Source organism: Schistocerca gregaria, chromosome 1 (genome assembly GCF_023897955.1).
Source record: "Schistocerca gregaria isolate iqSchGreg1 chromosome 1, iqSchGreg1.2, whole genome shotgun sequence".
NCBI lineage: Eukaryota > Metazoa > Arthropoda > Insecta > Orthoptera > Acrididae > Schistocerca > Schistocerca gregaria.
Window position 1 is genome coordinate 215,235,548 of NC_064920.1, and position 22,855 is coordinate 215,258,402.

The 22,855-nt window shown below is 37.8% G+C and overlaps 1 protein-coding gene across 1 annotated transcript in view; it reads right to left on the bottom strand.

Moving 5' to 3' along the window:
• Positions 1 to 383: 383 nt before the first annotated feature.
• LOC126339019 (dynein regulatory complex subunit 2-like) overlaps positions 384 to 22,855 on the bottom strand; it is a 47,592-nt gene continuing 25,120 nt past the window's right edge. The window contains exons 6-9 of the mRNA XM_050001599.1: positions 16,668 to 16,865; positions 16,371 to 16,565; positions 5,624 to 5,848; positions 384 to 1,042 (exon numbers count right to left, since the gene is read on the bottom strand). Of these exons, the coding sequence (XP_049857556.1) occupies positions 698 to 1,042; positions 5,624 to 5,848; positions 16,371 to 16,565; positions 16,668 to 16,865 (963 nt within the window). The 3' untranslated portion in view covers positions 384 to 697. The remainder of the gene's footprint in view (positions 1,043 to 5,623; positions 5,849 to 16,370; positions 16,566 to 16,667; positions 16,866 to 22,855) is intronic.

A 22,855-nucleotide genomic window follows, 5' to 3' on the forward strand; every position in this document is an offset into this window, starting at 1 on the left:
TCCAATTCTGATCCACTGATAACATCTCTGTGACATGGGGCTATGGTGCAGATATATCCTTTTCATTCCTACAAAATGTCAACATCTTCTTGAAGCACAACTTCTCCTAAACCTCCTCTTCCAGACCTAAAGAGAGGTAAAATAACAGACTTCAGACTTAATGTGAAGACAACCAGCAAATGACAGCACCAACAGAGCCACTGAACTTCCAACTTTTTGGAAAAATAGCAGTCATTATTTCAGTAGCTCCTCATAACAAAAAATCGTTAGGTTAAAGTAAATATACACTGAAACAACAGGCCAGACAATAGAAGCACAGACATGACAACTTAATCTTCTGTTATGCAGCAAAAAGCTGTTTAATCATGAGGCACAGAGTAATGAAAGCCACTAACTATCTAACTATAATAGCAAAACAAAATCGTAGAATTGGACAATAGCAATACAAAAAGGTTACAAAATCTTCAGGTTTCGCAAAGAAAAGTTTTTTCATATGAGTTATAAGAGAAACTAAAGAAAAGGCGCTACAAAAAGCAAACTAAAGTGTCTGGCATTTAGGATACTGACATCGGAGCAACACTGCAATATGAAAGAAGCTTCGTGTAAGTCACCACAACACGAAGTTGTCACTATTTCTTCTGTTTACACTCTATAATATAAAAAAGGCAATGTTAATACTAGCACAAAATTACAAATATTACACAAATTTTGATCGCAACATATGTTTCACTGCTATACTTCCATTAGCTTCTATGCAAGTTACAGGCCGTCTTTTAGAAGAGATTTTGTCATATCCTTTCATCAGTGTAATGTGCTTTCTTATAGCACGTGTTGTACTTGGACGTGCCCCCATTAAACGTATTTTCACATTTTCAGGATCATTCCCCCTGGACATTACTGACAAATAATGGCGTAATGTTGTTTTAAGCTGTTGATTCTCAATCGTCAAGGCTTCATGATGTAGCTTCAGAGCAGCAGATTCAAGGAAAACATGATTGTACTTCCTCCAAAAGTTTTCAAGCTTCTGGTATGTAAATATCTCCTGTATAAATGTAAAGCACATAATATATCAGTAAAGATTTGTTTAAGGCAAGTGCACATGCAATGTATTTTTTCCACAGGAAAAGAAACAAAATAGTAGTAAAATGAACTTATATGACGTAACTGTGTGAGAAATAAAACAGAGCTGACAAACACACAAAATTAAGGACAACTGCTAGTTTAAAAAGAAAATGTTTATGATTCAGTTAAATGTGGCAGAAAGGAAAACTGTAAGTGTAGGTACTGAAAGGAAGGAAAAGCCATGCCAAATTCTGAATCAGGAGAGACCCACACTTCAGTGAATGATTACAAAGTAACAATGGATTTACAGCCATAAATCAAATTACTGAGTAGTCCTAACAAATTAGCTGTTGTGAGATTATATGTCAAAAATGAGAGATAAATATAATGGAATAAAAATGTAGAACCTAAGAAGACGAAATTGAAAATGTCAAAAGTAAATTGCACAAGAATGAAAGATTGAGAGACTCTAGCAAAAAGGAATAATATTTAAGAAAAGGTGAAAAGAAGAGATGAAGAAGGGCAACACAATTCAGTAGCCATTTTCAAAATTTGTGATCATTGGTAGTGAAAGGAAGGATAAAGAAGACACAAAAAATAAAAAAAAAATATTGAAGTGCCTGTTATTATGTTCTGCAGTTTCTTGGCAATAGAATGTTGGAAGCTGCCTATTCATTCTGGTATAATCCATTCATCATAAGAATAAACATGATGAAAACAAACACAAACGTGATCATTGGTCAGAAGCCGTAGCACACGTACATTGGTGTTGTTACACTCTTGGAAGCTGGTCCTACCTATGTATTAGATATATTATTACTAAGCTACATTAAGTGAAACTTTAAGAAAAATTTTGATGGCTTTTAATACATTTGAACACCTTAAAAGTTTTAGCTTTAGCAATGTAGTTTTTATTTAAAAAATCATGTATAGTCACAGCCTCTGCAGCATTGTGCTCTGATTGTTGTGCTGTTAATGTACAATATGAAAATGGCTGAGGCTGCTTTCTGTTCTGTAGTGAAACAAGCATGTGGAATGTGTTTAAAAAGTCCTGAGAAATAGGCTGTTTTTATCATTTTTCATGAAGTTATGGAGATAAGTGGCTTTGGAGTTTTCCCAGAGACTGTATGTAACACAGTTGATTTAAAAACCCACATCGTATGTGTAGCGCAGTTTGTAACATAAAGAAATGTTAACCACACACAGATAATGGTTCATCACTTCAAATCTTCTTGGTATCATTTTGTTTCTCATTCAATTTGAAATACCTACATCTCATAATTATAAAACTCATCATTTTTTATGAATAATGCACATTTTCTTGTTTCTAATTACACATTGGACTTGAAATTCCTGTTTTCATTTCAAATACACATTCTTAACTATTGATGTTTTATGGAATACTGTTCATAAAAGTTGCTTAAATTAAGAAAACATAACAATTAAATTTTTAAGACAAAAATGAAAAACCAAATCCACTCTATTTGGACTATGTCCATCTTTTATATCATAGAGGTAGATAAGTATCGTAGTAACATGAAAAGCAATTATTTTCACAGCATTGAGCACATTATACTAATGCTGCATTTTTACATTTGCTACTGTACCATTACAATATGAACCCAACAGAACTAATCTAGATACAAGTTGTGGGATTTGGTCCAAGAAGTAACATGACTGTTAAGCTGCCAAACATACTGGAACTAATGCATGCAGCTTTTTCATATATCACTGCTGAATGCTAATGGGATATAGAACAGCTCATCATAAAAGAAGAAGAGAAAAATGCGGTGCCTGGTTGGCTTCAATGAGGCTGTTGTTGATAGGCTCATTATCAATGTAGCAGGTGACTCTTCCAGAACTGAAATGTATTTCTCGGATTCAGATAAGGAAGGAACTAAGAGATTACCAGATGACTGACTGTAACTAATACCTTCAGTGGCTTCAGTATTCAACAGTATGGTGGAATCCCTGCAGTATGCTATTGCATTTTGCATTACACACACTCAGAAAAATTACTCAACATTTAAGTTAGAAATTTTCATCACTCTTGTTTGTAATTAGAATACTAATGTCAGGTGAGAACGAGTGCATTTCATGGTTTCTGTCTGGTCACCTAAGAAGCACATGGTAGTGCTGGAGTTTCTTTGAATATTGTTTCATTCTCTTTAAAAATTAAATGACATTCCAAGCTATATTGTTTCTTTGCTTGTCTCTTTTTATGCTCACATCATTGCAGGTTAGTTGGACCACTGGCTGGCCAAAGCTGTCCAAGTTTAAAGCGCTCGTAAAGCTGTTGTCCCACATTATCGCTCAGTCTATTTGCATGTAATACAGCATAAAACATATCCTTATGATCGTACTTGATTGTACTGGTCACAGCTTGGCTTCCACTCCACATGAAATGAAATCAAATGAGATTCAACCAAACACGGAAGAATACATGGTGTAATGTTTGCATCAGGTTTTCTTCTTATAATGAACACAGTATAGTCACTAAATTCCAATTGCCAGCTAGTGGCTATTATGTCAGTATAACATAATGGGGAAAACTGACAGATCAGTTCATGTATTACATATATGTATATGCTTTTATGAGTTTAGCTTGCCTCGAGAAAATATGTTTTGCCTGTGGTAGAATGATGTGCTGCAACATGTAGCGCTTACAAGGTGCTTCAGGCACATCTGAAACTGATACTGCTCAAATAAGTTAAAATCATGATGTGAAGTCGTGGGCTAATTTTACTAGAGAAGAATTTTAGTTGTTATATTATCTATGACAGGTCATTTTCATGATGGAAAATTACTTTCGGTAACATTAAGATTGTTTCTGGACACAGCTTTAGAATGGCATATACTTGGAGCTCCAGCTGATAAACAGATACCATCCACCCCAACATTAGGAGATAATGGGAATGTTTTCCATTGTTTCGAAGTGCTACTAGTTTATGTTGATCCAAAATAGCTTGAAATAAACGCTTGAGCTCCTTTTCATCAATGAAATTTCATTATTGAAAAGCATTCTAAACAGCCTACTGCTCGTATTCTTACTGAAAATCTCTGCAGCAGATTAGATCCCTTTCCCACAAAATCAAGAAGTCCATAGCTTTAAGAGAGAATAATCTTAGCATGTACGGAATCCCAGTTGTTGAAGAGGGGTTACCACTGCTTGAGGGGTTACCACTGTTTGCATACTCACTCACACATTGTGTCCCAAAAGTCACAATAAGAAGTACAGCCTTAAGAAATGTGGCATGAGTCCAGTTATACAAAAACAGACAGCAGTGGGCTTAATGTGGTCAGAAGCATGGTAGCAGACATGAGGTAACTGATTGTTAAAATCTAAAAAAGCAGCTTTGAATTTGGAAGATGGACGGAAAAAGAAAGGAGTGAAGGATGTCACCAATTAATATTTTGTTACTACTGGGACTTTAGGTCCTCCAGATAAAAACTATGAAGAGGTTTCCAATGGTTGCATTGCAGAAGATAGTTTCATCTTCAAAATGAAACAAACAGTTGTTCAAATATCTGAGAATGATAATAAATAATTTTGTGGGCTTGAAAGTCAAGGAAGTGTTCACTAACATATAGACCATGTAATTTGAAATGCCAATATTGATTGAGATACATTACCTGTTACAAGAAGCAAGTAAAGTGGCCATAAGACAGCCAATAGGTTATTGACAATGGACTATGAATGCTGGTTAACCAAGACAGTATTGTGTTCTGAAAGGAACTTGAGACTACAAACAATAGAATGACTACAATGATCAATCTGTATATCTTAGGAGACATGAAAAGATAATGGTGCAAGGTTACATCAGTGGCATATGTTTAATAAATTCATAATATGAGACTCACAATGAGCCCAAATGCTTCAGTAGGCCTTAATAGTTCAGTGCCTGTTGTTAATATATGACTATGGGGTATACTTGTATTTTAAATGTGATGCCTTTGAAAAGCTCACAGAAGCCTTTTGATAAATACTCTACATTAAGTCAAACAACTGCAGTAAAGCCATGTCCATTACAAGACTCAGAATAATACTGCATTTCTGAGGCAGTCAACAGAACAAGATCCATTTGTACATAGATCAGATATTCTGGTTAATGATGTTGAAATAGTGCATTACAGTTACACTGGGGCATACAACTATTTGAAACAAACATCTTTTTTTAACACTAATATTCTTAAATTACACTTGGAGACATACAACATGGGTCAAAAAGAAGGCAATAATAACAATTGTATCTCATCTGTGAAACTGTTTACTGGATATAGAAGGGTTCCTTAGTAGTAGGTAAAGTGAAGGAGTGCAGTTTATAATGCTGTGCCTACTCAGGGCTAGTTGTGTGATATTTATGTCACAAGAAAATGATACCAAAGCAGAAAACTGAAGAAAATGGTAGGTTTAGTAAACATATAGACAATTAACGGGAGTTACTAAATAGATTAAATTCAACATGGGAGAAATGCTAAATTGCAACATATCATTCCAGGAAGATTAACAGAGTTATTACTGACAAAAATTTGGTTTAAAGATCAAGAATTTATTCCATACCTCTAGTAATGGATCACTGATATCTTGATTCTCCAGTGTCTTGAGATCATCACCTTCACTAGGTGGTAAGAAATCACACCCAAAGGGAATAACTTTCTCTCTTTCAGTCTCATATTTACTACAGATTCCAAACAAATGGAAGATCTGTTCTGCTTTTTTGATGATTACATTTAGTTCCTGGAAGTAAATAGGCAGTAAGTTAGATGTGAGCTGTACAATTGCTTTCTACAAAATTAAAAAGTTTCTGTATACACATGTATACAAAACACACACACTCATAGATTCTTCCTCAGTGATAAAGAATACGCCAGAATACAGCGCAAGCCAAAAATGTCTTCACTGAACCAATTACCATACCTCCATTTATACACTGAATAGCCTCATTAACATCAATAATAACTTTATCTCTACAGTATCAATGGAGTAGGGTTCCTTAGTAGTAGGTAAAGTGAAGGAGTGCAGATTATAATGATGCGCCTACTCAGGGCTAGTTGTGTGATATTTATTCCCCCCACCCCTGCTAAATTGCAACATATCATTCCAGGAAGATTAATAGAGTTATTACTGAAAAAAATTTGGTTTAAAGATCATGAATTTAATCCATACCTCTAGTAATGGATCACTGATATCTTGTTTCTCCAGTGTCTTGAGATCATCACCATTTTACACTTTAATACAGCACTTAATCTGCATCTTATCCTATACTCACAGAAGTTCTCCTCCCTTTTTAAATTAAATAAAAAAACAGCAGTTACTTTCCAATTAAACTATACAAGTTCTATATAAAAGTGAGTTTCTTGACAACAGAAATAAACATTGACTAAATTTCAGGGAATTTTTCAGCACCTTATTGCAGCATGGAGGCGTTACTGCAGTGTACACACTGTAGTCTTCAACCTTTGGTGCATACGGCAGGCTAGGTCACATGAGCTGCAGTGGAAGAATACAGCTAAACATGCCATCACTTCTCTCAGTCTGACTTGTGTTGTTTCTAGCAGGATCCTCCCATAAGAACCTTTGTTACTGGATACAGTTTCTATTCAACCACATTATGTATGTGCTTCTGCTGAATTCTGTCCCTGTCTCTGTGAGTTCCAGTTGTGTACTGCTGTACTCCCAGTTCTTATGTTTAACAAAACTCTTCCTACTGGAGACACGACAGTGTATGACATGAGTGGGGTGACATTTATTTATTTATGTTTTTTTGCATATAGCCATGAAGCTGATGACTTTTACACACTTCATACTGAGAGTAATTCAATAATGGGACTTCAATAAATGAAAATAATATGTACATTCTGTAGTGGTACATACATTAATCTTAATATTCTTAATATGTTACATGTTGCAACAGAGCTCCTTCAGCTTTGAATTCACTGATTAAATACAAACACTTATCGACTAGGAAAGCTTTGCTTCACAAGTTTTCAAAGTATGTGGCAGCTTGTTGATCCATATCTGCCCATTAATGTACGAACTATGGTCAGTTATATTTAATTTTGTCCTCAGCCTGAAACAGGCTTTTCCTTATATCTGTATAAACTCTAATATTTTTGTGCGTAGCCAAAATAAAGTATACTGGAACCCAACTTTGATGTACAGCAGTAAAAATGTGGAGCTACTGAGGAATTCCGGTCTACCAGCTGATGTTACAAAGAAAATCACAGAGCCCAAGCTCCTAGACCTCCCAAGTTTTACAGACTATTGAAGATCCATAAGGATATTGTTCCCTTGAGGCCTATTGTCAGTACAATTGGTTCTCCTACCTACAAGCTGGCCAAATACCTAACAAAGTAGATGACTGCTATAGTTGGCCATTGTGAACATCACATCAGAAACTCCCAGATGTTCGCTGCAAAAATCAAACAGTTTAGAGTTGGTCCAAACAACATTTTAATCAGCCTGGAGGTGATATCATTGTTCACAAACGTTCCTGTGGAAGACACTTTGAAAAAGCTGGCGGATCTTCCTCCTCCTGAAACTATAAAGTAGATCCAGCATGTGATGACGACCACCAACTTCTTGTATGGTAGCAAATTTTATGAAACGATGGATGGTATGGCAATGGGCTCTCCATTATCTCCATTATTGGCTAATTTCTTTTAAGTGTTTTGAAGAAAGTGCATTAAATTCGGCTCCCCTCTGTCCATCTTTATTTCATCATTATGTTGATGATACATTTATGATCTGACTACATGGCACAAAAGCTCTCGAACAATTCATGCAATACATGAACAGCATATATCCGGTTCACTGTCAAGATGGAGAAGGTTGACATTCTTAGACATTTTAGTACAATGTCAAAAACAAAGATTCCAAGACTTACCAAGCGGGAAAGCGCCGGTAGATAGGCACAATGAATAAAACACACAAACACACACACAGAATTTTGAGCTTTCGCAACCGGCAGCTGCTTCGTCAGGAACGAGGGAAGGAAAAGGAAAGATGAAAGGATTTTTCCTTTTCCTTCCCTTTTTCCTGACGAAGCAGCCGCCGGTTGCGAAAGCTCGAAATTCTGTGTGTGTGTTTGTGTGTTTTATTCATTGTGCCTATCTACCGGCGCTTTCCCGCTTGGTAAGTCTTGGAATCTTTGTTTTTAATATATTTTTCCCATGTGGAAGTTTCTTTCTATTTTATTTACATCATCATTAATTAGTACAATGTCAGGCGGACAGGTGTCTTGGCCACTCTGTGTACTGCATTATATCTTAATGCACAGAGTTTCCATCATCCTACTCAGAAGAGAGCCGTTTTGAACATGTTGGTATAAAGAGAAAAAACTGTTTCTTATGAGGAGCATTTGAAGTCAGAAGTTAACCACCAAAAGTACACGTTCTGAAAGCATGGCTATGGTGCACAAAATATAAAGGCAGAATTCTCCAAGAAAAGGAAATGTGAAAATGCTGCACACTCACAGGATGGACCAACAATTGTGGTTCTTCCTTTTCGTGGAACTATATCCAGTTAAATAGGAAGAGTTCTGGGTGGGGGGGATATAAGACCAATTTTTTGTCCTCCTAGGAAATTAAGGAGATGATGCTTCCTATTAAGAACCATTTCAGCCTCAGGGTCCCTGGATTTTATAATATCCCCTGTGAGTGTGGAAGCTATTATATAAGTCAGACCATTCATACCATTTTCAACCACTGTGCACAACACCAACAGCATATTGAAGATGGAGAACTAGAGAAATCTGCAACAACAGAGCACGGTCTCACTGACAGACATAAAATACTGCTTGACAAAACAAAAATTTTGTCCCATGACTCCACATACTGGGATTGTGTTGGTATAAGGTGGCTGTTGAAATACAAACGAGAGAGAAGAACTTTAACTGTGATAGCGGATATTATCTGAGCGGTGCATGAAAATGAGCACTCAATGCAGAGAAGCAGCGGAGACATTCCTTGAAGTGTTTACATTCCCAAAGAAGCACTGCCACAGCCAGCACAGACACTGACACCATCTGCGACAGCAGTATGTAATCGCTGACCAACCACAAGCCGACTAATCAGAAGCTGTCTATGTTCTATATAAGACCACCACAGCAACAGTGAAGACAGTCCTGACAATGGCGATGAAGGCTTATCATAGAAAGCTCGAGATTTTATCCCAAATTGATGCAGCAAGAAAACCTAGAATGTTTTACATAATTCTGAAGGTGCTTTGAACAATAAAGGCCTATCTGATTTGAGGCACATTACTTTTAAGTGGATTCAAGTCAGTTGAAAGATTGTACACCACACAGTATCTAATCCAGGTAATTCACATATTGAATATATTTTCAGCTTTTCAAGTTACATCCTAAAGTACATCAGTGATATTATACTGTTTTCTCTGATTTTCTTTATAAACTACATGTTTCAAGTTGAAAATTCCTTAATGCCTTGAAATCCACAATTGTCATCCTAGTTTAGAAGAAGGAAGATAAAAACAATCCTGACAGTTACAGGTCAATATTCCTCATTCCTGTAATGTCTAATTGTCGTAGAACACTGTACAAATGACCAATTATGCCACTACTTTGAGAACAATAAGCTAATCTGTTCCTTGCTACATGTAGTAAAATCTCTAGTAACAAATGTTCTGGAATGTTTTGAAAGTCCTTCTTTGGCTTGTGCTAGGCTTCTCAATCTGAGTAAAGTAGCTGACACCATATCATATGATATTCTAATATGTAAAGTTGGAAAAATATGAACTCAAGGGTAATGAACTACCACTAATTAATTTGTATCTCTCATATAGGAAATAAGCTGTCAACGCAAATAATTGTACATCAAATGCCCTGCCTGTTACTACAGGAGTACTACAAGATTCTGTCCTGGGCCCTTTTCTCCTTGTAATGTATGTGAATGATCAATCTAGTTCTTCATCCTAATATATGCTGATGGTACAACCCTTATACTGACTGACCAATCCTAATACAGCCAAAGTTAAAAGGTAAACACATACAATGGTGGATATTTCAATACCGCCCCTAAAAAATGAATTAGTAATAAATAAAAACAAAACTGAAATAATATTTGGTACCTCTATCTCCACAAAGCAAGTGAATAGCAGGGACTTGATACAACAGTTAACAGCCTGTTAAGTGAACACAGCAGAATAAGGAGGACACATGCTATCATTATGAACTAAGCTTCATGCCATAGCTTCACATTAGCTCCTTTTAAATACTACAGTATTCCAGCTCTCGTCAGCTGATCACTGGGATCGATGCTATTCACAGTAATAGCACTTGATTCTATGATAACAATACTGTAGTGAATCTATGTCCTTAATGCTCCAGTCTATGAACCAGCTGAAGATGTGCGTGAGATGATGGTTTTCACCTGATGTACTCCACACTGCTTGCCGCCTACCATCTACTGATGGAGAATCTGACTGTCTTCCAACAACATCACATCGCAGAGTGCTGCCAGCACTGAACTTCAATGCAGAAGCCAGTAATAGGGCCTCTTGGGGTCTATTTCCTGTTCAACACTCACGTGCCTCCAGATAAACCTACCAGGCAATAGGGAAGTGATCAACCAAGTACACAGCTACCAACACTAGGCACATTCCTAATGAGCCATAGTAGAATTTGGAATGGAACCAAGAACATTCCAACAGCTAATGAGAGATCATATTTTTGTCCTGAGCATGACCACCACTAGCCAGCCAGCAACTCGCTGCGGTGCCGAGCTCACTAACACTATCTATCGCCTGGGCGTGCAGATGCTGAGCTGACTAAACAGACATTAGTTAGAATCCAACATGCAACAGAATGAAGCATCAGTCAAGGCTGGTGTGGTAGAGTAATTAATTGTAAATATTTGGAAAAAATGATTGAACTCTAATAACATTTTATTGTCATCAAAGGCACTTCATAGTTTCTTAGCTGCCATCCAGACCTCACAGAGGAGAGTCTCCACTTGGTCCCCCTGCACAGGATCCACACTGGATTATGAGTAACAGCTCTTCTCTAGTGCAAAGTCCACTTGCTTATCTGAGTGGTAACATGCTTGCCTCCCATGCAGCGGGCCCAGGTTTGATTCGCGGCTGGGTTGGAGACTTCTCCGCTTGTGGACTGGATCTTGTGTTGTCCTCATCATCATTTCATCCTCATCACCGGCATCCAAGTCACCCAATGTGGCATTGACTGAAACAAGACTTGCCCTCGGCAGCCAAACTTCCCTGGATGGGGCCTCCCAGCCAACAATGTCACACGCTGATTTCATTTCTAGTGCAAATATACACAGTCCCACAAACAACCACACAGGCACCCACATGCTCACTTTTGTGGTCATTGTAAGACTGCTTACTGATACTCATTTATTGAAAGCAACTACCTGAACTGATGGAGGTGGGAAGAGTATAGGGAAGGACACAAGGAGATGCAATTCACAGTCAGATGAGCAACTATAATAATAACTGGGATTGGCTTATATTACATAAGCTTCACATGACTGCATGAAACTCAGTTTTTCAAAGCTGTAATTCATCTCTGCAACTGGGTAATCAGAGTAAAAAATATAACAAGTTAATTTTGTGTTGTACTGTAGTACAGTGGGTAGCGTAATTATTAACCTGTCACTGAAGGTCTTAAGTTTGAATCTCAGCAAATGTCATGACCTTTTTTATTTCTAAATCTAATCCAAAAAGTTTATTATCATTTTTATTCCAGTAATTGGTTCAAATGTATTTTTTATTCCTAAATTCTTTGCCACATCATTTGCATCTTCATACTGACTTTTTTATATGCTCTTATTTTCTATCAATCATTCTTTTTCATTTGGCATCTGCCTTTGTCATCTCTAATCTGCAACCAAGTGCCAATGAGGACTACTCCTTGGTTTTTGACATGATAGCTCATGTAGCCAGTGAGGGGATGGTTTCAGATAACCAATGCTAGCAAGAATTTACAGTTTGCTTTAAATGCTGAAACTGAACTTTTTTCTGTCTTGAGTTTGCTTGTAGGGGTTAGCTTTAATAACAGTGAAGAAAGCAATCATGATTTTAGTTCTGCCACAGATTGTTGGCCATGGGTGTCTCCGATACATTACATGTCATGATGTTGTTATTAGCTTGGAACGTGAGTTTAAATTTTGGGTTACAAAACACATTTTCTGCCGCAGTTCAGTCATTGGTTTCTTAAAATCAATTGTCGACAGAGCATCTCCCATTTCCAACATACATTGCAGCAGTCACTACAAACATTGCTCCGCTTTGCACATTAATAGCATTTGTGAAGTGACTTGCCATGTTTGTGTGTTGCATGTAACCGAACGGTATCTGGCAGCTGATGTGGCAACACAGTAGCGGCAAATGACAGACATTAACTATCAAGTAATTTTAAACTGATTATAGGACTGCTTTTTCCTATTGCGTGTTTCTGCGCACCACACACTCATCCATTATAGGAGAGTCATTGCCCTTCCCTTATTTTACGTCTTGCTTCATCCAGCATACAGCTCATTGTCCTTTCTTTATTCCTTAATATTTCTGTACTCTCCTCGACAGCACCTTCCTTCAGAACACACTCCAGCCACCCTCTGTAGCACAATTTGAATATCCACTGTTGTTATGGCAAACCACACTAAATAGTGCAGTGCTACAACTCCGTGCTCATGTAGCCATACCCCCTTTTTGAATATTTAATTCCACTGTGGTTTTTCACCTTGTTTCCTCTACCGAATTGGGCTACCCAACTTATCCATTAGCTAATTGTGCATGTATATTTACAATCTCATTGTACAATAGCAAAAGTTTATTTACGAATTCATTTGTTTCTTACTGCATGCATAGCAATTTGTAATCGAATTTATTTATTTATGAGTATGCCTAGTACTTACTGCTCCTTTAAAACATTTTCTGAACTTTCTGTGTAGCTCTCTATACCATAAAACACTTCAACAACAAGTTTTTACCTTATTATTTTCAACAATTTTTAATAAATATTTAATTATTCCTTTTGTTTCCCGACCATCCTACTATGAATCCTTGCTCATTCTACCTTTACCAATTCCAAAAACTCTCTTTTGCCCTCACAAAACTCCAACAATTACACATCACCTTTCTAGAATCCTGTATGGCACATGGTATACCACCTAATGAGCTTTCCTTTAAAATTGGCATCCCAGGCTGTCACCTATCCTACAGCAAGAGCCTTCTTCACCTTTTTTCAATTCCATGAGTCCCTCACCCTCATCAACTACACATTCTCTTTCTAAAATCCTGCCTGGCACATGGTATCCCACCTAATGGGCTTATCATTAAAACTGACATCCCAGGCTGGCACCCATCCTACAGCAAGAACCTTCACCTTTTCCAATTCCATGAGTCCTTCACCCTCACCAATCTGGTCCTTTATGATCACACAATCCAAGCTCAAACCATGCTTGACAGCCTCAACACTTATTGTAAAATCCTTTTACCCTGTCACCCCAACCACCTGAACATGATCGCTGCAACAGAAACTCCTGCCCTTCAACAGCTGGAACAGCATTCCCAGCACTATCAGAGGAAGCTGTCCCAGTTACAGCTGTATCACGCAAACATGAGAGTATCTATAGTCAATCTCCATTGCCAAACCTAATTTCCACCATGATGGGCTTGTAGAGGACCTTCTTTTCTTTACCCCATATAGAACCTCATTCAAAACAGTTCCAACAGTACTCCACCCATGATCCTCCACCCCTTTCACCCAGTCATCCCTTGATAGTCTTCAGAAACTCCTCACTTCCAACCTGCCCTCACCTTTCTTTCCTAAATCCCTCCCCATTGAGTCCAATATCACTTCTATGAAGCACTCTACTATCTGAAACCTGGAAAACAATCAGACCTTATTATCCTTCCTGAGTTATTGTGATAATTGGCTTAGTGTCTCTGCCAACATTCTGACACTTCTCTATACAAACCTTACAACCCTGATCCCCTCACAGAAGTCCAACAGAACCTCAAGCAGCTCCTCAAGGCCATATGTCTATCCCAAACCGACACCTGAGTCCATTTCCCTCCTCATTACAGCAACAATTCCCATCACTCTTGTACATTTTACCTACTCTCCAAACTCCACAAACCCAATGACAGGTCTCCCAAATTGTTGTCCCATTGTGGCTGGGTACAATTATCCCACAGAAAGAACCTATGCCTTCATTGACCAACACCTTGAAACTATAGTCTGTTACATTCCATCTATAATCTAGACACTGCTCCTTTTCTTCACAACCTCTCCACAGTTCCTGGCCCATTACCACTGGACCCCTTTTTGGTCACTTTGGATCCAACATCCTTGTACACCAACATACCCCATGCCCATGGCCTTACAGCCATAGAACACTACCTTTCCCAACATCCAACACTACCAAAACCACCACATCTTCCATGATCCTCCTAAACAACCACATCCTGATGCACAATTATTTCAGTTTCGAAGGCCAAGTCTACAAACAAATATGTGGCATTGCCATTTGTACTTGTATGGTACCATCCTGTGCCAAACTTTTTATCAATCATTTGAAAGAATGCTTCCTATCCAGTCAATGTCTGAAACCTCTTGTCTGGTTTACATGCACTGATGAAATTTTCAAGATCTGAACTCACAGCTCTTTCCTCCATAACATCACATCTCTGGCTATGTAAATATGTCTGTCCATAACAAGCACACCAACCACCAACAGTACCTCCACTTTGAGAGCTGTCATGTGTTCCATGTCTATTCTATTTAGCTCATCCATAAACAAATTTCCCACACCATCTACTCATCTGACACCAGTAAAACTGTTAACCAGCACTCCTCTGATACCCAGTATCATTCTTGCCTTCAAAGCCTCAACCAAATCCTCCACCAGGGCTTTGACTAACTCTCATTACATCCTCAGATATGGGATATCCTACCCAAAATCCTATCCACATCCCACAAAGTAGTGTTGTGCTGCCAACCCAACCTACAGAATATCCTTGTGCATCACTCTTTCAAACCTACTCCCAATCCTGCACCCATGGGTCATTCCCAGGGATCGGCTGAGGTGCAAGACTCACCTCACATATCTGCGATGCACCTCCGGCCACACCTCTGTCTCAGGCATTTCTTACTCAATTAAAGATGGGGTCACATGTGAAAGCAACCATGTTATATATCAGCTATGATGCAATTACTGTATAGCTTTCTATGTGGGCATGATAAGTAACCAACTGTCTATCTGCATAAATGCCCCCACCAAATTGCAGCAAACTTGACCATCCAGAAGGCAAACATGTTGCACACCACAATATAAATGACTTCAACAGCTGCTTCAGTATGTGACTTTTTGGATATCCCCTTTCAGCACAAGTTCCTCTTAAGTATGCACATGGAAACTGTCTCTCCACCTCTGTACTCTTTTCCTGATTTCTCCTCCTTACATTATTTTCTATTCCCTCCCCACCTCCATCAGCTCAGGCAAATGCTTTCTACAGTCTAGTATGAATAATCAGTTTTATGGACACTTATATTGAATGGATGATAACAGATTAACAGAGCAGATCTTCACCTTACTTAACAGCTACAAACCCACATGGTTCACTGAAATTAACAAAGATGTGAAAAACACTGGAATTAGAATGGATAAAATAGACAAAAAAACTTTTCAGAGAAGCGACGCAGAAGAAAAGAAAGAGGCCAGCCGATGGAAGGAAGTCGAAAAAGAACACTTTCAAAGGATACAGAAAGCCTGGGAGCAAAGAAAATGAAACAAAAAAAAGCAAAGCCAAAGTTGTTTTAAAATGGTTATTTGAGTAAATAAATAGATAATGCATGAACAGCATTATGAACTATAGTGAAAATTTATTACTAATACAGTGTACTGATTAAGTTTGTGGTTTGACTGTATTTTGTTAATGTTGGTCCTGACTTGTTTCATAACCCTGAAGGTCCTCCATTTTAATAGGATCTACAGAATGCTATCAACAAATGTACAAATGAACTCAGTGGAAGTTAACATCAAACTTGTCAGTTAGATGCCAAACAAGTACTGTTTGATTCATTTATTTATTCTGCATTCATTCTTGATGTCTGAGTTATGAAGGTGCAAGTAAAAGAAATAAAAGTGCAAGTAAAAATACATGAAATTCCAAGTTAAACCATTTGTTTGCCTTGTGTAGCTTACACAACAACACAACAATCACAGTTCTGCATAATAAATGAAAGTATTGTACTATTTGATATGTAAGACAACTGTATTTGAAACACAATAGTGCTATTTGGTGAACATGATGACCAACTTACATTGATGGTGTTGTTACTGCAAGTAACCATGAGCAACATTTGTTTTTCATCTAGCTTTTTTTCGTTACTTAATTTAACTCTCATATCCCAAAAAGATTTCTGCCAATGTTCTTGCTCTTCTATTAGATCAGTCTTTTTCTTATTTTGTTCACTTTTTAATGTAGTCAGCTGAAGTTTCAATGCAGCAACTTGTTCCTACATGGAATGTAAATGTAGCAACATTAAAGTTTTTAGCCAAATGGTAATATACCTTTGTTTATTAGACAAATGAGGAAGTGATGTGCTTATTAAACTTACTGTCAGCAAATTAATCTTCATGTTGCAATCATTAATTGTTTTAGCACTTTCACTGTCTTGGGATTTCAGCATATGATAATGTGAACGTCTGTTTTCAGTTTCTGAAAAATAATTTCTGAGAACTTGTTGAAAGTCTCTCCATATATTCTCAATCACAGAGCGCTTTTCATCCTGCATTTGTTCAACTTCACTCAGCAGCTGGAAGTGAAACATGCACAAATATCATACAATAATCCTCAACAAATATGACCTACATCTGTATAAGTGGAAGATACATGGAGATGCCAAAATGTTTCAGACAGATTACATAAAGGTAATGCAGGGATTCTGAACCAGATTTAAAACTGCACATTATTTCCGGGTGCAGATGTGGATTTAGTTCATGATCTATTAGTTATGAACTGCAGATTAAAACTGAAGAAATTGTCATAAGGTAAGATATTAAGTGAGATTGGAGCTGGATAAGGTAAAAGAACCAGAGTTTGCCAAGAGGTTCAGAGGGAGCATTAGGCAGTTGTTAAATTAAACAGGAAAGGATTACAATAGAAGACAATGAATAGTTTTGAGAGAAGAAACTGTGAAGGCAGTAGAGGTCATTCCATGATTTTTACCTTGTGAAAACGATCAGTCTGATATTGGAGAGGCAAGCTTTCATCATGACAGCACTGGTGCAGCGCATGCACTGACTTGCAGCAGAAGCACATGTGCTCTAACAATGCTTGCATAGTGCCAACTGGGCACACCATATACACTATGTGATCAAAAGTATCTGGACACCTGGCTGAAAATGACACAAGTTGTGGTGGCTGCCATCGGTAATTCTGGAATTAAATATGGTGTTGGCCCAGCCTTAGCCATGATGACAGCGTCCATTCTCACAGGCATATGTTCAATCAGGTGCTGGAAGGTTTCTTGGGGAATGGCGGCCCATTCTTCATGGAGTGCTGCACTGAGGAGAGCTATCGATGTCAGACAGTGAGGCCTGGCACAAAGTCGGCATTCCAAAACATCCCAAAGGTGTTCTATAGGATTCAGGTCACGACTCTGTGCAGGTCAGTCCATTACAGGGATGTTATTGTCTTGTAACCACTCCACCACAGGCTGTGCCTTATGAACAGTTGTTCAATCATGTTGAAAGATGCAATCGCCATACCCGAATTGCTATTCAACAGTGGGAAGCAAGAAGGTACTTAAAATGTCAATGTAGGCCTGTGCTGTGATAGTGCCACACAAAACAACACGGGGTACAAGCTACCTCCATGAAAAACATGACCACATCATAACACCACCACCTCTGAATTTTACTGTTGGCAATACCGTATTTACTTGAATCTAAGCCGCATTCGAATCTAAGCCACACCTGAAAAATGAGACTCTAAATCAAGGGAAAAAAAATTCCCGAATCTAAGCCGCACCTGAAATTTGAGACTTGAAATTCAAGGTAAGAGAAAAGTTTTAGGCTGCACCTCCAAATCAAAAGAAAGTTGGTCCATTATAATATGAGACATAATTTATGTCAAATGAATGACGATACAGCTACAGTAGTTTGGTTCGAGTCGTAAGCTTAGCAGTTAAGCTTTACCAGGTAGCCATTGCTAGGCATCAGGCGCTCCATCTGCATTTATACGAGTACCCTTCCATTTTCACGTGTTTTGTCTGCTTTTAATTGATTGCTTATTTTTCTTTGAGCTCATAAGTGCCGTTTTCTTTGTTATAGGTGTTTACGTCACTCTAAGCTGAAAATGCATTACTGTATTGTGCCATGCATTGATTGTTGCTTTGTGATAATGAGTGTTTATGGCTTGTTGCCACTCACACCACATGGCTTCCTTTTGTGCACGGTACCACCACTTACAATCTTTTTTTCTTAAAAAAAAAAAAAAAAAAAAAAAAAAGAGGAATCGGCTCATTAGCAAAACAATGGCAAGAGACTGCTATTTGTTGTTACTTACACTGCTGCTTTCTTTGATAATGATCAACAAGAACCAAACAATAGACTGCTTATGATAGAAGATGTTCTGACCGAGAGTTTAGCGAAAATTTTTCTCCATTTGAAAATCTTTGCAGACGCCTCTTTTAGTACATTACATTCTGCACTGAAATTAGTCATCTTAGATTTAAAAATCTAGTCAATTGTCGTTCTTCATTTCTGACTGTATCACTATTAGGCATAAGAATAATACGAATTAAACATACTTGATATGTGTATTCTGCTGCGTTTGCTGTTGTCTCACTCTAGTTTCATAGTTTATTAGGCAGACAGATTTTAAATCAGATAGCTGCAAACACGAAAGAATACATCACAAAATGTTGATATTCGTATTATTCTTATGGTGAAGAGAATACTGCATGTGATTCACAATTCAAAAAAGTTCCTATTAGCAACCATCTCTTCCCACTGGTAGGAAAAAATTCAGAACATAGAGTTTCCCATACTGACAAACATCCCAAACAATCTTGCCAGTCAGATTTTCATAGTACATTGAAATGCTACATTCGAAGATGAATAATACGAAATTTGTATTTCCTTCGTTGGATAATGTATGAAAATGCAGTGGTTGAAGCTCGGGGCGGAGAAAAAAGCTTGTCTTCCACCTTTTTTTTTTTTAATTTGTTTACTGACGCAGAGGTTTTGGTGCCAGTATTTATCTTTGTGCCTGCAAAGCATGCCTGTGTAGCGCTACATATATTCGATGGCAGAAGTTAGTTGTGGCAGCACCTACCAGCATTTTTCAGAACTTCTGCTTACTTTGTACTCGATTCTAAGCTGCAGGCGGTTTTTTTGGATTACAAAAGCTGGAAAAAAAAAGTGCGGCTCAGATTCGAGTAAATACGGTACACATGATGTTCAAAGGGCATTTGCCATACCAACACCTTGCCATTGGATAGCCACATTGTGTACCGTGATTCATCACTCCACACAACGGTTTTCCACTGTTAAATCATCCAATGTTTATGCTCCCTGCACCAAACTAGGCATTGTTTGACATTTACTGGCGTGATGCGTGGCTCATGAGCTGCCGCTCGACCATGAAATCCAAGTTTTCTCACCTCCTGCCTAACTGTCATAGTACTTGCAATGGATCCTGATGCAGTTTGGAATTTCTTCACATCAAACAACGAGAAAACTTGCATGAAATATGAATGAAGTTTTTGAGCTCACTGATATTTTTATTAAGTTGTAAGAACATGGCCATTATTCCACATTTCATTAATATAACTCCTGCAAATATCATCAGATACAAAGCGAGCATGCCAGTGATATGAGAAAGGATTCATCTTAGTTAGTGTGAACTGGATTGTGTGTTCAAAGATATGTATCCATGTTTAGAAGTCACAGCAAAATTATTTTCATTGTCTTGGACTGAGTGAATGGTATGACAGTTTCCAAGGCAACTGGATGCACAATAAGGCTATGACAAGGCATATAAGCCACTTGCATCATGGGTGATGCAGTAGGTTCCTGCTCAATGATATGTTATCAACTTGGTGGTGGAAATCTATGGATGATATGACTGTGTCTGTGCTGGCAAGAAGTCCTAACTTACATGTTTCACTACCTCTAGTGAAGAACTTCATCAGGCCCACTATGGGGGCTGTGTGCCATCTTGTAGCTGATGCAGAAAAGGAATGCCATATGTTGACAAGAGCCACGCCACTAAAGAGAGATATGATACAGTAGTACTCAAAGACGGTAAGGCTAACACAACTGTGCTAATGCCACTGGAGGATTAATTAATAAGATCAATGCTTTATTATGTGACTTAACATATCACTAGATTGATAAGGATCCTACTAACCATGTGAAAATTTTGACCTCCAGTTTCCTATTGAAAGGTGTCATTACGAGGCTGAGACCACATAGTTCTTTTCCATTTAGGGTGTACAGACCAAGTAAGATCCACAATGAACGTGCACATCTACAACTTACTGTAAGCAATAATGATGTGGCCAACTGTTTAGCATCTTTACTTAAACCTACTGTAAGCAAATGTCTACATCATATTCTACTGATTTTTATCAACAGACTTAAGCCACTTAAGCTTGGAAATAATGACTTGTTGGTAACTTTTGATGTCTTTTCACTTTTACCATAAAAGCCTCTGGGAGACTTACTGTAACTCATAAGCAAAAGGTTTAGGATTGAAATTACTGCATTATTCAAGCACAAACTCTCCTTGACATACTCCTTATTGAACAATGAGATTTTTGAACAATTTGAGTGTTGCCATTGGTAGTCCATTGTCTCCCCTTTTTTTGGAAGATTCTGACAAGCAGGCAATCAACTCAAGTGTTGTAAGATGAAGAGTATCTTGGCAATACATTAATGATTCTTTTATAGTCCAGCCTCATGGTTAGGACTGTCTCTGTTCCTTCACCATATGACTTCACACATATAAACATAAAATTCACTACGGAGATGGAGCAAGAAGGTTGTTCATTGTTTTTAGATGTCTTGGTACAATGTAAGAGTGATGGCATATTATGACATTCAGTATTTCGAAAGCTTGATCATACAGAGTTGTATTTCCACACTACTTTTTGCCAGAATCCATTGAGCATTCTAAATACCTTGATTTACCGAGTTCATACTATCTCACCTGCCAATAACCTACAGGCAAAACTGGAACAACATCAAGCTGTGTTCCTGAACAATGGATATTTGTCTAAGTACACAAAGCACTACAGACGTACAAATATCAGAAGAAGGAAAAGAACTAGGTCTTCAAGACAACAGCTCATTCCCCAGATAGTGGAAATGTTACTTTGCAAACAGGAAGAATATTAAGAAAAAATATGTTGATGTGATCTTTTTTTCTTTTATCAAAAACCTTCTTGGTTCTAGGAACAATCAATGATTACTTACAGCTGTGCAACTCTGGAGTCTGTAAGATTTCATGTAACTGTATAGTGTAAATGCTGCACACTGCCACAAGTGCATCATGGAACACCAGAGGCATACTTGCCTCCTCCGAGCCAGCAAGTCTGCTGTCACCAAACACTGTATTTCTACTGATCATTTGAGAAAATTCAAAGAAACAAAAGTTGTGGCCCATACATCAAACTTTTAGAAATTCATCATCAATGAACCACTGAAAAAACAACTGTCAGAAGTCCTTATTAATCACAACAGTAGTTTCTAGACAGCTAACACATAGAATGCAGTCATAATAAAAATTTCAGGTTCTGTGTAGTGGGAATTGTTCTCCAATTTTATTGTTTGAAGAGAATCAATCCGATGTTGATGAAATGAGCTTTCACAATGAAGGGCATTCAGCATGAAGCACTGCCTTGCAGCAGAAGCAGATGAGCTCTAGCACCACATGTGCAGTGACAGCTGGACACACCATGCACATGCCGGTGGGTCTAAAATTGGTAGTGTATTTTTACCAGTATTTGTCTGAAGATGGCCAGAAGATATTGCACCTAAATATTATAACAGCAAGTTCCAGACATCCAGTAGTTTGCCTGAAATTTCAAGGAATAATCTATGCACTGGGAAAGTTTTAACTTTCACATTTTCAGTTTCACTTATGTGCCTAGTTAGTTGAGTACATCCAAATTTAAAAACATGGCTGAAATTCTATTCGAGTGAATCAGTTTAAGAAAATGTCCAGTTCTCAAGATTCAACTTCACTTTTAAAATTGCATGTCTGTCAATTCACCACCAGTTGTTTCTTTTTCGGTGGGTGATGTAATGGTGCACATACCTATTAAAAAAAAGTTAGTGGTATCCATATATTTTTTACTATCATTCCATATTCTTTTTTACTTAGAGCCAGCTTGATTGGTGACACTGATTGCTTGTGAATGGTTGTTGCACACAGGGTGGGCAAGGAGAGGAAAGAATTGTGGCAACTGGTTAGAAACAATATATGGAGCAAGGAAAAAGTACAAAAGTGTAATGAGGCAGGAGATAAGTGCTTCTGCTCAGTTAAAAGGATTTTGTTCTTGATGGACAACTCAAATGGCACAGGGATTGAAGCGATGTTGAAATCATAAATGTTGTGGTATATAGGATTGTCAGCATTCTGGAGCAGATTTGTGGATAGACAGCTCATTAGCTGCTATATCTACACAGAACAATGCACATTATGTAAACGAGAAAGTGCTGGTATGTTGATAGGCACAACAAAAAACACACAAACACACACACAAATTTCAAGCTTTTGCAACCCAAGGTTGCT